Below are 18088 nucleotides of genomic sequence, written 5' to 3' on the forward strand. Positions count from 1 at the left end.
CTTTGTGAGTGTCGTGGAAATGAATAGTAGCAGAGTAAAAATGGTCTCCAAGTGGTGTTTTTGAGAGCGGAAAGCCCTTGATCCGAGATCTCTTTTTAATATGGTGATTGATTTATAGGAATGATGAATAGCGACCGAGGAAGGTGGTGAAAGTTCAGGGACAAATATGAACTATTTCGCATAGTTTAGGACTATTATTGACCGTTTTACATTAGTAAAAGGACCCATGTGTCAAAGTTTATGGGGTAGATATGACACTAAATATTAATGGAAGGCAAATTGGATTATTTCACAAACTCATTGGCAAATTTGGACTTTTTCATTGAAAAAACGAATTGCTTTAAATTGAGGAGCTATTTTTTTTCGACTGCGGGCTTTCCCTCAACGCACCACTGACAATCATGGAAGGAGAAACCGTAACAGAGACTGCGCCTCAGTTTGATGCCTTTGAACACCCCAAGGAATTGGAATTGCAAGTAGCAGACGAAGGAGATAACACTAATGTCAACACTAAAGAGGCTGACAATGAAGAAGAAGAGGAGGACGAAGAAGAGGAAGAAGATGAAGAAGAAGAAGATGGAAGCGGAGAGTATAAATTCCGATTCGGGGCAGAAATGGATCCTTTGGCATTTACTGAAGATGATGCCTCTGGACTCCAGCCATACCAACAGTTTGAGCGCCTCGAGCACCAATATGAAGCTTTGGCTGCCAAAAAGCGCAAAGCTCGTGCCCTTCTTCCTTCTCCCAGGTAATTTTTATAATGTGAAGCGAAAGAATAAAATAAATTTAAGGTATTTCTTTATACGGTAATGATTTGCTGTGATGTAAACTGGAAAACTCCTTGTACTAGGACATACAAAAAGTAGTGAATTTCAGACATAAAAATTGACACTTTGTGAAGAAATTAACTCCTTTCATATTCTAATTATCATATTCTAACACTTCTAACAAATTCTTATATTCATGTAACTACGGGGGTGTAGATAATTATCTCTTTGACTGCAGTTATTTGCATCTTTGTCTGGATAGCGGACTAGATTTTCGTCGACCTTCATTTCATATTAATTTCTTATACCATGTTGGGTGGGTGGGTGCAGTGAGGTCCCATCGAAGAAACTTAGGCTAGAAGACAGTCAAGTGGATGGTCCTGGAGCAAGTTTTGACGAAATATTGGAAGCTATGAATTTTGGGATGAGGAAAAGATCAAGGAAGGTATGACATCAACTTGTTATTTGCTGTATAATTTGTTGTCATTAGCAGTCTGGACAAACTTTGAATTCCATCTACAAAATACTAGATGTAGGCAGAACATTGGCCCAAGCTGAACCTTGGCAATTTTTTTGTTACATTCTTTTGTTTTTTGGTTCTTGGCTATTATTTTTTTTCTAAGAATTCTTAACTGGACCATAAGAGAACTGCTATACTTGAGCTTAAACATCTTCAGATTATTAAAGTTTAGAAAACTAAAGAATAATTAAAATATAGATATTCAGTATTTGTTTAAACTTCAATAGTCTAAGTCATTTCATGAAAGAAAAACATATGGTTAGAGGCACATTTTCTTATATGTAGTCATTAGTTGAAAAATTGGAATCACCAATACATAGTAGGACTTTATTTTACTGTTACCAGCTTTTGGGTTTCAGATCCTTATACGAGGTTTTAAAGTCAAGTTCCTTAATTTCAAGCTTAAGATCTCGAATTATATCTCATCAAAATTAGATTTTCTTTTTCTTTTTTAATATAGTTGTAAAAAGGATAATCAAATTGCACTACCTGTATCATTAATCATTTGGAGAAAGATTAAAGAATACCGTGAGTGTTGAGGATATGCAATAATATCTTGCTTACCAAAGCTAGCTTTGAGGATAAGCTTGTTGATCTCCAGTTGAACTGCTAAGGTTATGTCACTCCAAGACGCATTGCCAGCTATAAGCTTAACTAAGCAAAAACTCCATGATCTCAACTGTTAGTGGTTCTGGTTCTTACCAATGAACCTTGGGCCTCCAAAACATTTTCATAATACCTATAAGCAATTCATGGATGTTATGAATGGTTTAAGAGATCAACTACCTGATTCTCGAAGAATCAAAAGAATCTTTACAAGATCATGGATGTTGTGGAGCTTCTCAATCAGTTCTCAGTATATTTTGAATGACATTTGGCTATATTTTGACTGTCCTGAACAATATCGTCTGAAGTACAAGCCTTTTCAGTTAGTTTATTGGATAGTCTTTTTGCATCCTGTTATCTTTTCCTTTCTTTATTCAGGGTTGCAAGTTGTTTTCGTTTTTGCTTACTGTAAATATTGTGCAGCCGTTAGTAACCTTCTGCACACTATGTTATGTTGTACCTTATGTAGCTCAAGAAGAGAGGTCGGCGAAAGGGAACAAAGAATAAAGTCAGTTCAGAATTGAAAAGAAAACTTGGTGATGCCACTCTTCATTATGCACACGGCCGTTATGAGGAGGTATGCAGCTAGAGTCATGCATCCTTGTTCTATAGCCTGATTTTGCTTGATCTGTATAGTTCTCTGCTTTTCATGTAGACATGATATCTATATGGCATGAAAAACAGAAAGATTGCCTTTCCTCTACACAGTATAAGAGATATGAATTGACACATCAAGTTGCTATTTTCTCTTTGTTGTTGTCGATTATGGTCCTGCTCTGAAACTGTACCCACTTTTTTTTCTGAACATTTGATTCTAATTGTTTTTATGGATATTTTCTGTCATTTATCTGTAAAATATGTGCACACCTGTTTCCCCCATTCTATGGCTTTGCTTCAGGAAGGGCTCTATTTCAGGTTTCAGCTAGTAGTCCTTCCATTTCTTACTTTTCTCATTGTTAATGTTCTCTGTTGCAGGCCATACGTGTGTTGAGTGAAGTCATTCGTCTTTCACCAAACCTTCCTGATCCATACCATACACTTGGCCTAATTTACAATGCTATCGGCGATAAGAAGAGAGCTATGGACTTCTACATGCTTGCAGCACATCTTGCACCGAAGGATGCGTCTCTTTGGAAGCTCCTGGTCGATTGGTCCATGTGAGAATTCCTTGTTTCATCTCTTCTTTTTCTTTTTCTCCTTTCGTATTCGTATCATATAATACATGTATCAAAAGAATTGTAGGTAAGCAGTTTAGTTATATATGGTGTAAAAATATGTCATACCCTTATTCCTTGTCCCATTTCATTTAACGCTGTATTATAATTCCTACGCGGAGTGGATTCTTGTCTGCATATAATTAGAGATTTAATGGTTGGGGCGAAAAAGTTATTGCCTCTTGCTAAATTTTTTGTCCCCTTTCAACCTGAAATGCTGATCCCTTTTGGAAAGGAATCCTTTGAAAACTATCACCAAAATTGCATTATCATTTACTGTTTTCTTTAACTATCTGAAATAGTAAAGGAAACAGATACACTGAGACGGACGGACTAGTGTAAGTGTTCTCTGTATCACTTTTATTTTCTGTACATTGAGAGAGATGAACCAAAAAGATGCAATTATATTGATAGTTTGTTCCTAAAGGAGCTGAAATTGATATATGGTTGGGGTGCATTTGCTATCATTCTGCATTGAAAATTAAGAAAGCATCAGGTTTGCGCTTCATTTTCTTTTGCACCCAAGGGTATGCCCTAGTGGTCAATGAAGTTGGGGTTGGGGGGAGGGGGGGGGGGCGACCTTGAGGTCTCAGGTTTAAATCCCAACAGAGGCAAAATTCACTCTTCTCATTTGTCTAAGCCTTGGCGGACAGGGTTACCTAGTACCTGTGCTGGTAGGAGGTAGCAGGTACTCGGTGGAACTACTCAAGGTGCGTGTAAGATGGCCCGGATACCTCCATCATTTAGAAAAAATAATAATTAAGAAAGCATCAAGTTGTGCACGTCGTGATGTTGATGCACAAATTTCAATTATTCTACATTTTGAGTGACAACCTACTTCAAAGTTTCTTTTTTATGTCACATCTTTTGGTCATCTAATTTAGGAATGCGTTCACATATGTGGTGACATACATTTGAGTGTTCCCTTTTAAACCCATGATGAAATAATGGATACGTATTGTTCACCGTGATTCCATTGCCAATATTATGCTTTGTTTTGTTGTATAAGCTTGCTTTCTGAGTCCTCTTTATTTTGCAACATTTGGTGCTTCTTGAGCTTTACAGTTAAAATTTAGTTTGTAACTGTACAGAGAGCAGGGAGATAGGGGACAGGCCAGGTATTGCCTTTCCAAAGCAATAACAGCAGATCCTGATGACATTAGTCTTAGGTATCACCGGGCTTCAATATACATTGAGCTTGGAGATTATCAGAAAGCTGCAGAGTCATACGAGCAAATTGCTCGTCGATGCCCTAATGATGTTGAAGTGCTTAGAACAGCTGCTCAGGTTTCTGTATCTATCCTTCCTTCAGTACTGTCAAACTTTGCTGTCTCATTTATTTGCATATAGTTATTTTCTTGGCTAAAGCACCAAATGGTTACATGCTAAATGCCTCTTCTTCTGCTATTGTTGATCCATTCAATTATTCGTCCTTAATATTACTGCATGGGGTATCCTTTCTCTTTTATATTACTGAAGACAGCATGCTTTACTTTCATTGAGGTGAGCCCTAGTCGTATATAACGTTAAAAATGATGAATGATTGACTTTTATTTAGGGAGAAAAGAAGATAAACATGAAGTGAAATTTCGTTAGGGTACATATGCTGATGTACTGTTATTTGTTCCTGAAAACTTGCACAATGGAAGTAGGAAAGTAGTTTACCATGATGTTGAGTTAGACAACACAAACATGTGACACCACATTTCTAAAAAATGCAGAACACTGCAACGGCTGACATGGAAAATATTTAGTATTACTAGACTAGACAATATAAGAACAACACCACCCCCACCACCAACAACAACAAACCCAGTTTAATCCCATAAATGGGGTATGGGGAGGGTAGTGTGTACGCAGACCTTACCCCCCTACCTTGTAAAGATAGAGAGGTTGTTTCCGATAGACCCTCGGCTCAAGGAATACCACCACCAAAATTGATAATAATGATGATGATGATAGTTATAATGATAACAGGATATGACAATTTTAATCAAACTTTTGAATGCAAGGTAAAAGAGAGAAAAGGTACTGTCACAGAGGTCATTTCTCTGGTTCTTAGAAGACACACCAAGGGAAAGTATGTCTGGCAGCTAAGTTAAATCAATCAATCAACTATGTCTTAATTCCAAATTAGTTCGGGTCAACTATATGAATCCTCTACACTGTATTTGGTCTTATTACACTCCAATATTGGTAAATAAGCTGTCTTTTCAGGCAAATTAGAAGTTCCCTAAAACAAGAGGTTCTCTAAATCTCACTCATCCCAAGATTGACATACACGTCTCCAACTAGAGTCAGAAGCTTTTAGGAGATGCATCCTAATTTTTCGTGGTAACTTAAAGATTTATTAAGTATGATACAAGTGGCATACAAAAAGTGGGCAGCCTATACCAGAGCATGGTTCTTTACAATAATGCACCCAATCATCTGTACTAAAACGAAACTGTGCCCTAAAAGTTTATATAAAAAACAAGAGACTAGTCCTAAAAAAATCAAGGATGTACTGGATCCGTCTTGTGTTTTTGTGAATTTGGCAGCACTTCCTTTGTGCTGAAGTTTATAACATTTGTTATCTTTAAAAAAAAACAAGAGATTAGTCCTAATCTGTACAAAAATATTCTCTACCCCCTTAGATGCCCTCTGCCATTTTTATGTCCGCAAAGCCCACAGCATAGCCACATGAGCTACTTCTCGTGCTCGCTCCAGTCTTTTCGTCCATCTGAAGGCCCGTCTAGACCTCACATGTTAGCTGTCCTTTTCATCACCCATTGAAGAGCCGAAGGGTTTGATTCTGTCCACCATAATTGGCTCGCTGACGACAATATAGCACAGGTGATTTATATCCTTTTCCAAAACTTTGCACATGCAGCACCAAGTGATGCGTGTTATCTTTTTCTTCCTGATGTTATCTACCCTGACAATTGAATCTCTGGCTGCGAACCACGTGAAAATAACATGCCTTCTCGAGAGCTGTAGAAACCCATATGTTGAGATTGGAAAGCCATCTCTTCTCTCCGTAGGCGTCTACAGTTCAAAAGAGTACACCTGAAAATTCTCCTCTCTTTCGCTCCGCTGTCAGACATCTTTCTCTTTCGGATTAACAATCTGTACGCATAGTAGCTCTAGGATTTTTTGAAAATTGTCACCTCCGAATCTTGAAAGTTATTTCTCAAGTCCAAACCCCAATTGTTTCCCCTTTGGTGTACCCTAAAACATTAGACCTACTGTAAGTGTGAGCATTAATTCCGACTAATTAGTGTCGCCTATATACCTTTGCTCCCACCGTGTTATGTTCTTATCCTCATTAAGCCCAAGAGGTTGTAGATTTTTGAGACAACTTAAACCTTCATGTGATTTTATGTTTACCTCGTTGTCCTTTAGCGCCTTCATTTATTAGTATAACATTGTTCTACAGTCCAATACAAATCATCACAGACGACGTCTTGTTATTTGGCTATTTGTGTAACTTGCACACTCTATCTGATGTAATTATTTAAACCTTCATGTGATATTATGTTTACCTTGTTGTCCTTTAGCACCTTCACTTATTAGTATAACATTGTTCTACAGTCCAATACAAATCATCACAGACGATGTCTTGTTATTTCGCTATTTGTGTAACTTGCACATTCTATCTGATGTAATTATTTGGACCTGAATCTTTTCTATTAAATACCCTCTCTTTATTGTTTCTACCAGGTTTACCTGTAGTTGAAAAGTTCCTTAGTACATCCACACATTTTTACTTTTGGAAAAGCAACTAACATCGTGCGCAAGGGATTGCACTGAGACCAGGGAAAAAAAAAGAGAAATGCACCGACACTCCTATGACTCTGTCAAGAGTGAACTTAGATCTGGCAAATTGATGAGAACATGCCAAGAGTATCTTTATGTAAAAGACTGTTGCTTTAGTCTGCTGACGACAGGCTTTTTGCTTTTTTGTCTGTGTAACTAATGCTGTATCAAATGGTACTTACTCCCTTATTCCACTGTTCAGCATGGAATTAACTTGCTGTTTACTTCTCCAGTTGTACAGAAAATGTGGCGAAGCTGAGCGCTCTGTTAGTATCCTGGAAGACTACCTGAAAAATCATCCAAATGAAGCTGATTTAAGTGTGATACATCTGTTAGCTGTGATGCACATGGAAGACAATGCACACTTAAAAGCTCTTGATCTAATTGAGTGTGCAAAGCAGAGATATTTTACTGGGAAATGGATGCCTCTTAATTTAAGTATCAAAGCTGGAATATGTCATTTACATCTTGGTCATATGGAGGAGGCAGAGGTTTGTTGGAGCTTGGTCTTAAAGTTTCTTGTTGTTTCTAGTAGTGCCATCACTCATAGTAACTGGCATGTAATGCAATGTAAAGGCTGATAAAGTGCAGTGGTTCCTCCAACAATAAGTGAAACACAATGTGCTGATGAATATAAAAGTGGAGTATGAATTGATGTTTCTGTTTTCTACATGCTCTTGGAGTCATTGCAACTGGACTGGGTTACCAGACTTTTTCTATTTTCCTATTATTGTTAACTACTGTCTATGGGTTACACGTGGGTGTTGCTGTTCAAGAGAAAAATATCTATCTGAGAATCCATTTTCTAAAGCTCCTGCATATTTTCTACAACACAAGGGAGGAAAAGCTAAATGTGATCGAGATTGTTCAACTAAAACTTTGAACCATCAGAAATTAGAAAAGCTACTTTCAGTTACTTGGGACCAAAACTAGATGTAATGGCACTAGATGGGATACTAGGTAAATTTAAAGCTTATCTTAGGGGAGAACATGCAGGATAGGAACCCAGGGACTTTGCTACAAGCGAATGAGCTAAAGGACTCTAAGGTGGCCTAAGTACTTGGGTAGTTTTGCGAGGTGAAGATTGAGGAACAGGAGGCCTCTGATAAAATGAGGCGTCCAGAAGTGTTTATACACCTCAAGATTGGTTAAATATTTCTTAACTATGACCTCGTACCATAGTTGGAACCCCGTAATGTCACAGGTTCTCGACTTCTTTAGTCTTTAAAGCCCAAAACTTAATTTAACCCTGAAGTGATATCCAATCTTACCTCTTCTACATATCCTATTCTGTTATTTCTAAAAACTTTGTATACTGATTTTGTATGAATTTGAACTGAAGCTATATGCTATTCTTACTTTGCCAAGCAATGTGCAGATTATTTTCAGTGCTCTACAACAAGAAAATGCATCTCAACATCCTGACATAGTCACTGAGGTTGCGGACTCACTTATGACCCTTGAACACTATGAATCTGCTTTGAAGTACTATATGATGCTTGAAGGAGATGACGTCAAGAATAAAGTAAAGAAATGAAACTCCTCTTTTGTACTGCTTCTATGTAAATTGCTATATTTTATCCTTTTATTTGAAAGGACGTGTCTAGGTATGCTCTCTTTCTTTACTATCAAGCAGACCGACCATGCTCAATTGATCTTTTTATTGAGAAAAACTCTTCTTGAAAATATTAACTAGTAAATTTACAGGAAATTTCATAGTTGAAATGTTCTCTTTAATAGGTTGCATTATTTTCCCATGCCTGTGTGCTGTTGAAATAAACCTAAAGCAAGCTCTGTTTTCTATTAATGCATGCATATCCATCTTTTGATTTTTTTATTATCATTTGGTGGTTAATTTATTTCTATTCTTTTCAGGGCTATTTACACTTAAAAATTGCCGAGTGTTATGTGTTTTTGAGGGAAAGAGTACAAGCAATTGATTACTTCCATAAAGGTATCCACATAGCACATGATATGTGTGTGTGTGTGTGTGTGTGTGTGTGTGTGTATATATATATATATATATATTATATAGTATGTGTGTATTTTATGGCTCTGGTGTGACGTAACCTACCTTCTTATTTGTGTACCTCCTGCTAAATGGGATTATTTTGTGGCAGTGACTTGCTTAGTCTGTTGATGCTTCAAATCTATGAAGTGTCTTTAGCTGATTGTTTTTTCTTTTCAGCTGTAAATGAACTTGAGGATAGTGTTGATGCTCGATTAACTTTGTCCTCGATCCTCCTTGAAGAAGGCAAAGATGATGAAGCAGTTTTTGTGCTTTCCCCTCCAAAAGCATCAGGTACAAATCATATACTTAGCGTTCTATTAATTGGATGGTTGTAATCGTCTTTTAAGATCTCTGTGGTTCATTTCCAGAATCTTCAGTTGACTCAAGTTCTGATGAACCAAAATCATGGTGGCTTAATAGCAAGATAAAGCTGAAGCTTTGTCAAATTTATAGAGCTAAAGGGTCACTAGAGGCCTGTGTGGATGTTATTTTTCCTTTGATTCGTGAGACATTGTTTCTTGAGTCTGTACAACAAAAGGTAAGCGTACACTTTCTATTTGACCCAAGAATGTGTTAGTTTTAGGGATGGTTTCATAAAAAAATTAATATTTCTATCAATGAGAGAGGGAGAGAGAAAGAGAGAAGGGGAAAAGGATGACATGGGAGCTTCTTTATGCAACTCACAAACATCTACTTATGACATAAAATACTTTACTAGAGTTGAAACTTGCACAGAAGTCATTCATTGTCACTGTACTTACTAGCTTCCTCTTCTAGGCAACTGGCTTGTGAAGCTGCAATTGCAACTTCCTGGCTGGGCGTAACTGGTATACTCCTAGAATGTAAGCCATTAAACTTTTAGAAGAAAAGCTGAAATGTAGCTGAAGAATAATGCACCGACAAATGACAATGTAGGTGTCTTGTTTTCCAGCTCATCACATGCCTTTGTCTCCCCAGAACTTAATCCTAATTTTGGCCTAATTCTTCTTCCGATGCTCAATTCAGTCATTGATAATGAAGATATACCTTTGTTGTATTTTAATTGTTCTACAAGCTTTAGAGGTAAACCTAACTACCGTATTGTTGTGATGGTGAAAAGAATCTGATATTAGCTTTCTGGAATACCGGACAAGCAACTTCAAGTAGACTTAGGGCTCAGGGTCAATGAGCAAAGTAAGATATCCATGCCAATCATGGCACAGTAAAAAGGAATTTACTTCATCTGTCTTTGTTGGGGTGTGAATGGTATTCAAATCTGAAAATTGGAGTCGACGGAATGTTGAACAACCCCAGGCGTAAAGGAAAAGAGAGTTAACTACATCAGTCAACCATAATAGTCCTTGGCCATGGATTCCTGTACTTTGTGATGATGAAGATGAGACCCAAAGCAACAGGGCTCCATCCATGCTGAAGTGTTTTTACATGGCTTGTAGCCAGTGATGCTTGACTCATCCAGTTAAACTCTAGAGAAGAGGTCTCCATTTATGCAGTAGATTCTCTTTATGCGAGGAACAACCAGAGGATTTTAATCTTCTATTTTGCCACTGCGAAGTCACCACTAAAATCTGGAGTCTTTTCCTAAATATCCTGGGAATTAGTTGGTCAATGCCTAACTCAACGATAGAGTTTCTAAAATGTTGGAGGAGAAGAGATCTCAGCAAAAATGCAAGTAACATATCCTTCTAAAAAATGCAAACAACATTTGGAACACTATTCCACAGGCTGTATAGTGGAAAGTCTGGATTGGGAGAAACTCCAGAATTTTTGAAGGCGAAAAAGGGAACGTACATAGCCACAAATATAGGTCAATTCTTTTACTAGCTTATTGGCGTAACCTGACCTTTGTACTGGATGAAATTATTAACATAGTAAGGGGCTTACATGAATTTTTACTATGTTTTGCTTCACTATCTTAGTGCTTCTTTCCAATAGCCATAAGCATTGACCCTTATTCATAAAAAAATATGAGCTTCAAAGAAAAGTGGAGAAAGTGGACCAAACTTTGCATATCAATGACGAAGTTCTTTGATCTAGTTAATGGGAGCCTGTGTTCTTAGAGGTTTGAGATAGTGGATCTGATATTTTCATGTTCTTTTTGATATTTTAAAGGAGGCGTTGAACAAGATGATGGACATAGTTGTATCACAAGGCTACTTGAAGGGACTTAGATAAGTGTAAGGGGCATGGCAGTGTTGAAGTATCACCTTTTTTTTTTTTGTTTGCAAATGACAATCACCCTGGTGTTTTGCAATATAGAGGTATCTTAGATGACATATCTGCGGTAGGCGCTTATGTTGTTCCAAGCAGTACTGGCTTAGGGTTAACTTGAAAGAAGTGTGAGATTGCCCCAGAGGAGGTAGTCATCATTGGAAAACTAGCATTTTTTTCAATTGCAGGATTGGGGTATTCGGACAAATTGTCTAGGATTGTCATTAGGAGTTCCATTTTGTGTATTTTGTGCAGAGTTTGGCTAGAGAGAAACTGTTGGTGTTCTGAGGGTAGGGAGGAGAATGTTACTTATGTTAAATATAGATGTATCCTCTTTTCTATTCTGGCATCTTCCTGATGCCCCCTTTCAATGATATTATCTTGCTTCAAAAAAAATATAAATGTATCCTGAATCTGAAAATTTGGTTTAAGGCTTCTTTGGTAAATGATATTTGATGTACTGCTGGATTTCACGAATCCTTACTGTTGTAATTTGTACTTTCTCGTACGAAGCTGGTACTGATGTTTTATGAATAAGTGATCTTTTACTTATATGTAAACAGTTCTTCAGATCCTTTTGATTTTGTAAGCTCCTTAAGTTGTTAGGACTGCAATGTTTTGAAAGGAGGTGCGATATGTTTTTGCAATCAGTTGCATCCCTGGATGCTTGATTAATGAAACCCTATTTTACTTGATAAAAAAAAAATACTGATTGTCAGGGATATCTTTTGGCTGAAGTAATAATTTTATTGAATGTATGGGCACGAAAACACCTATACACAAGAAGTATACCAAAAGAGTAGAAATCTTAGAAAAAGATATGGTTCTTTACGAATGACACCCCATCTTTTATATATAAAGGAACTTCATGAGTGCACCGAAAAGAATAAAGGGATAAACGGCTATTCCTCAATTGTACAAAGTTCAACTCAACACTTTTGAAAGCTCTCCTATTTCTTTCTCTCCAAATGACCCACATAAGAGCTAGTAGAGCAACATTCCATGCGCTGCATCTTCTCTTCCACCTATCGCAATTCCAACTGAACATTAGCTCTTTCACCATGCCTGGCATAACTTAAGATATCCCAAGCCATTAGACAAAAAACTCCTACTAATGTGCGTAACCTTCCTCTTACTCAGATTCTCGGCCGTCAATATCACCCCTCTTGTTGCTAGCCAAGTGAAGAAACACATATTTCTCAGTATCTTTGGAATCCAAATCAATCTATGTGGTACTCACTAAGCAGGAGCTTCTCATGATATGACTTAGCCGAAAATACTCCATTGTTCCTCGCCCCACCTCTGTACATCATAATTATCATGTGATGTTCCTTGTTGGTGAACTAAATCTACTAGATTTTGGAATTCTGCTACTTCACAGTCTTGAAAGTTCCTCCTAAACCTTAAATCCAGAAAAACTTCTCCATCTTGTATCCTCTGGATTCATTGGACTATCATCTCCTTTTGACATGAAATTCCATAAATGTTTTTTTTTGGGGGAGAAAGGTAAGAGTATATTCATCAGTTTCAGTTTCATCTGCACAGAATTCTTTACACCAAAAATGGAAGGACAAAATACAGTTCAGCTAACTTTTTGTAAGGAATTTTGCTCTTAAAAACACCTTGCATTTCTTTCGCTCCATCAGCACAAAAATGAAATTTCCGTAAATGTTAGGAAGTGTAATCTCAAAATTTTGTCCCCACATCACCTGTGTCCCCAAAAGCTTGTTCCTTCACACCCCACAACTAGGCATAGTTACTCTTTTAATCCTCCAAGCCCCTTCCAAGACCCTGTATTTTTCTGTTTTCATCTCTCTCCAAAAATCATGTTCCTCTCTCCCAAACCTCCAATAACCATCTGCCTAATAGTGCCTTATTGAAAATCCTCAACTATTTAACTTGGCATGGATACTTAAATGCAGTACTGCAACAGTTCCAGTGACATAACCTGGTTTTACTGTTTGGTACAAAATATAAAAACTAGTGGGCTTGTGATTTGCCGAAATTTGAGAAACAACTTAGCATTATGGAAGAGGCAATATTTATCGAGGGGAGGTATACTAACACTCGTAAACTGTCTGTTATATGGCATACAAAGACCAGTTTATTCATTTTTTCCGTCTATCAAACCATCAGTAGTGTATCAAGGATTTTTTCTTGAAGTAAGTAAATTGGTGCATGCAAGGTCAAATTTATCTTGGACATGGATAGCCTAGTTGCATAAGCAAATTGCTTTTTAGAGATGTCCATAATTGTTATCCGAATGAACTCAAGCACAAGTCATAACCCTACTGGAAAAATATGTGCATTTACCTTTTCTTTTTATTGGTAGATATATGCACACTTTTAATTCAGGTTATTTAATCATCTTTAATAAATGTCCAGGTGATAGCATCATTTGAACTCCCAGAGATTACCTTGTATCTAACTTTATTCCTTTTAATTGGTTGATCTACTTTTTAGGTTAAAGTGCGGAAAAGGCTGTCTAAAAGTGTTCTATTTCAAAGAATCAAGGTTGTGGATGATCACCAAACTGATACCGTCTTTCATGGCTTTAGGCCTTTAGCTTTGGCTTCTGATCTGTGAGTTTTAATTTTACCATGTTCTGCTTTTTCTTTCCGCTCCTTAACTGAAGATTCTACGGGCAAAAGTATCCAACCAAGCTGTTTCAGGAGTCGAGTTGTGGAATTTGAAATTTGTTAAATTGGCCATTTTCAATTTCTTGTTTCCCTTTTGGGAATCTTTCCTTAGTCTTTTCCAAGCTCATTCTTTTCATAAACATACCTCACTTACCTTCGAGTAAGTCTACACATGATTTTGCAAGTGCAATCTTGTTGATCATGTCTGTAATGTTTATAATGATCTGTAACACCTATTCCTGGCCGGTAATGTCTGTGCAAATAACTAATTTTGTGGCTTTTTGATAGGTCAAAAGCTGCAAGAGCCAGAAAATTACTTCAGAAGAAAGAAATGTTAAAGGAAGCAAAAAAAGCTGCAGCTTTGGCTGCTGGAGCTGACTGGAAAAGTGACGATTCGGACAGCGAGTCTCCTGTGAGAAGCTTATAGCCCGTTTCTTATGTAAAGTAACATATTGTAAACTGTTTAAACCCTTGATTTTGACCTAAAACTTACTTCTTTCTTGTATGTTATCCTATTTCTTGAGGGGCATGCATACCGAGAGCCTCCACTACCAGATCTTCTAAAAGACGAGGAGCACCTGTGTCTCATCATAGATGTTAGTATTCCTTGCTTCCCATCCATCTGTCTTTTATTTTTTACTACTTCCTTTCCTTTCATTTCTTATTCTATCTTTTCTTCTTTAATGAGCATGCTTGTCTCATGTGATTACTCCCCTTGTTCCGTTTTCAGGCACTAATGCACTTATTATGTTTATTCTTTTCGTAAATACACATGCTTACAATTTTTATATCAGTACTAGATACGGTCATTTGAACTAATCAGAGGTCTGAGATGTCCTTTTTACATGTTTTAGTTGGATATGACTACATATTTTTCGTAAGGGAAATTTTAATGCTAAATTAATTTTCAATTTCCTTCTGATTCTTGGCCCTTTTGTTACTTATAATTATGTCGGACTGGAAATTTTAACTTTAGATTTCTTTTTGTAGTTGTGCAAGGTGTTAATATCCTTGCAACGGTATTGGGATGCACTGGAGATCATTAATCTCTGTCTTAAATTGGCATCCGGCACGTTGTCTGTTGAGAAGAAAGGGGAGCTGCAAGCTCTAGGAGCTCGTAAGTTTCAGCTTGTAGTGTTTGCACTCTCTCCCTTTGCTTCTGTTCTGTTTAAACTACATTGAGACTTATATTGACAGGTTCAGATATACTTGGCTGAGTAATGTCGTGAAGTGAAAGATAAAGATGCGTGCGTGCTAAAACGTTCTTTTTCTGTCTTGCAGAAGTAGGATATAACATTGCTGATCCCACCCGTGGGTTCGATTGTGCTCGTTATATTGTCAGTCAGCATCCTTATAGCTTTGCAGCATGGAATTGCTACTACAAAGTAATATCAAGGTATCAGCAGAATTTCTGTCAGTATTCTGAACACTCGTCTACTTTCGTAGTTGGCATTGTCCGTATGTGTCATGCTAGTTGAACCAGTTTCTGTTTCCCTTGTTCTATAACAGGTGCTTTTGCATTAACTCGCCATTTGGAATAATAGAGGAAATTAACTGTTAGTAAATGTTTGTTTGCACTCAGTGATTCTGCTGAAATCCCATGTGTTGAGATTGAAGAATGTGTGCAGATACGTGTGTTTTACGTAAATTATGTTGGAAATAATTCGTATAATGCATACAATAGATTTACCGATGTTAGACATTATTACAGTTACATGCACCATTACAAAATTAATTAGGAATTGTTTTGCGTTTGGGCATTTTGGGGGACTAAGTAACAGTCAGCAAGCACCAGCATGGGTTGGTTCATAGGATTTCTGCATCCTAAATGCACTACAGAATTCATGGAGTGACATGGGCTCCATTGACTGTGTTGGTATCCACCACCCTGTCCAGCTATGTTGCTCGGACTCTCCAAAAGTGTTGCCGCACCCGTGTCGGATCCTCCAAAAATGCACTAAATTTGGAGGATCCGACACGCACCCAACAACATTTTTGAAGAGTCCAAGTAACATAGCTGTCCAGTACCATTTTGAGTATCACATTAAGACTATCAATAGATGCTTGATTCATGCTCCTTATTTGACTTCTTTCCTTCAATAGAATAACATTTTATATTTATTTTGAATTGACATCTTTAAGCTTCCTAGCTTTTCACATCTTCCAATTATTATTTCCTATACTCTAACAAATTAAAGTATAATGATGTATTCACACTTGCTTTTATTAATCTTTGTCCTAATCTTGTATTATTTCACCACCCTGTTGCCGTATTGCATTCCAGCAGCCCGGCTTGTCCAGTAGCATTTTGAGAATCACATGAAGACTATCAAAAGATAAATGATTTATGCTCCTTTTCTATTTTGTTTGACCTAATTTTTATTTTAAACTGTCGATTGACTTCTTTCTTGCAACAGCAATTTCAACTTTACAATTGTCAAAAAGTTAAATTGACATATAATAATAAAATTCTATATTATTTTTGAATTTACTTGACATCTTTAGGTTTCCAAGCTTTCCACGTGTTCTAGTTCTATTTCCTATGCTCTTTAAAAATGAAAACAGAATGTATTCACACTTTCTGGTATCAATTTTTAGGCTAGCTAAAGTGGGTTCTTCAGTTTGGGAAGGAGGGACTATCTTATGCATTGAAAATAAATACAGTTCTCAAACTGGAACTTACAACAATTAGTTGTTACTTAGTAACTTCAGTTGGTTTGTTGTCGGCCTAGAGGTCTACTAGTCTTTCAATTGTTTTCCTGTCCACCGCTTTTTTGAAACTAAAACATCTCTGCAGTCGTGCCATATTTTCTCGAATGTTATATTCTGTAGTTAGGTTAGTAATGTATGTACTGTAGCATACTGGGTTGAATTATATTGTTTTAAGATTTGACTATGTATTCAGTTCTTTTATAACCTAAACTGTGATACCCGAAAAGGTATTTTCAGTAGAGCATCAGTGTAAAGCAGTTACGACAGATATGAGAGTACAGTGAATCTTGTCCAAAATAAGATTTGAAGCCTTATAAGATATAAAAGAGAACCCTTTCTGAACAAATCAAGAAGAGAACCCTTTATTTTATAAACTTAAGACTGCTTGATCTTATCTCTGATTTTTATTGTTATTTGTTTATTTTATTATGGATGATCATGTGCAGACTGGATATTCGGTATTCAAAACATAACAAGTTCTTGCATAATATGCGTACCAAACACAAAGATTGCGTACCACCAATTATTATTGCTGGACACCAGTTTACCACGATCAGCCAGCATCAAGCAGCGGCTAGAGAATATTTAGAAGCCTATAAGCTGATGACAGATAATCAATTGATAAATCTCTGTGCGGGTATGGGTTTCTTCTAGCAACCAAATAAAAGAAGGCAGAGTTGACGCAGTCTTTATCTTTCGTGATATCAATTTGCAAGTTTGACGTTTGCTTTTGTTTCCAGGAACCGCGTTAATAAATGTAGCTCTTGGATTCAGACTTCATAACAAGCATCAGTGTATACTACAGGGAATGGCTTTCCTGTATAATAATTTGAAGCTTTCAGGAAACAGACAGGTTACACTTTGAACTTGCCTAGCCTTATTTCTTTTTGTCTGATGTCTGCTTTTGTAAGTCCAATTTGAAATGACTTTTTTTGGTAATGACCTAAATTTAATATTTTCCATTACATCAACACAGGAAGTGTTGGGGCATCTAAAGGAACTCCTTGATTTTCTTTTGCAGGAAGCAATGTACAATATTGGTCGAGCATATCATCATGTTGGTCTTGTTTCTCTAGCTGCCATATATTATCAAAGGGTACTTGACACTCACGAAAATGATTATCCCATCCCAAAGCTTCCTAATGAGAACCCAGATCTTGCCGAAAACAGAAAACCAGGTTACTGTGATCTTCGCAGAGAAGCAGCATACAACTTGCACTTGATTTACAAAAAGAGTGGAGCATTTGACCTGGCAAGACAAATACTGAAAGATTATTGTACCCTATGATAATGATAATGTGCTATAGTTTTCTTGAAGATGTGAGTTATTTGTAGCAAGAACTACTGAACTCCTTTTTCACACAACCACTAACTCTTTCTGTAAGATGGCAGTGGTTTTACTTATGCCCATCATGCTTTACCTGTGCACGGAATCTGTTGATATAGGATTGAAGTGTTATATAGCGACTGAAATTCTATTAAGAATGCTTGGTGTCGTGACGAAGGCAAAATGTGAAATCAACAGTGAACAGACTAACATAAGGTTTGTGTCTTTGTGGGAACTTGGCACCTAAATATGTCAATGGTAGGTGGGAAAGAGGTGTTGCGTGTTT

General features: G+C 37.0%; 1 protein-coding gene across 1 annotated transcript; it reads left to right on the forward strand.

Annotated features, from left to right (window-relative positions):
* On the forward strand, positions 324–18088 carry LOC109227337 (general transcription factor 3C polypeptide 3). The gene is made up of 18 exons (XM_019392460.1): positions 324–748; positions 1098–1212; positions 2363–2470; positions 2869–3050; positions 4199–4394; positions 7139–7396; positions 8284–8430; positions 8781–8859; positions 9094–9207; positions 9285–9454; positions 13588–13706; positions 14052–14175; positions 14288–14359; positions 14754–14880; positions 15045–15159; positions 16922–17112; positions 17216–17328; positions 17497–18088. The coding sequence occupies exons 1-18, from the start codon at positions 402–404 to the stop codon at positions 17761–17763; spliced, it is 2844 nt and encodes a 947-aa protein (XP_019248005.1). The 5' UTR covers positions 324–401; the 3' UTR covers positions 17764–18088.

Source organism: Nicotiana attenuata, chromosome 6 (genome assembly GCF_001879085.1).
Source record: "Nicotiana attenuata strain UT chromosome 6, NIATTr2, whole genome shotgun sequence".
Classification (NCBI taxonomy): domain Eukaryota; kingdom Viridiplantae; phylum Streptophyta; class Magnoliopsida; order Solanales; family Solanaceae; genus Nicotiana; species Nicotiana attenuata.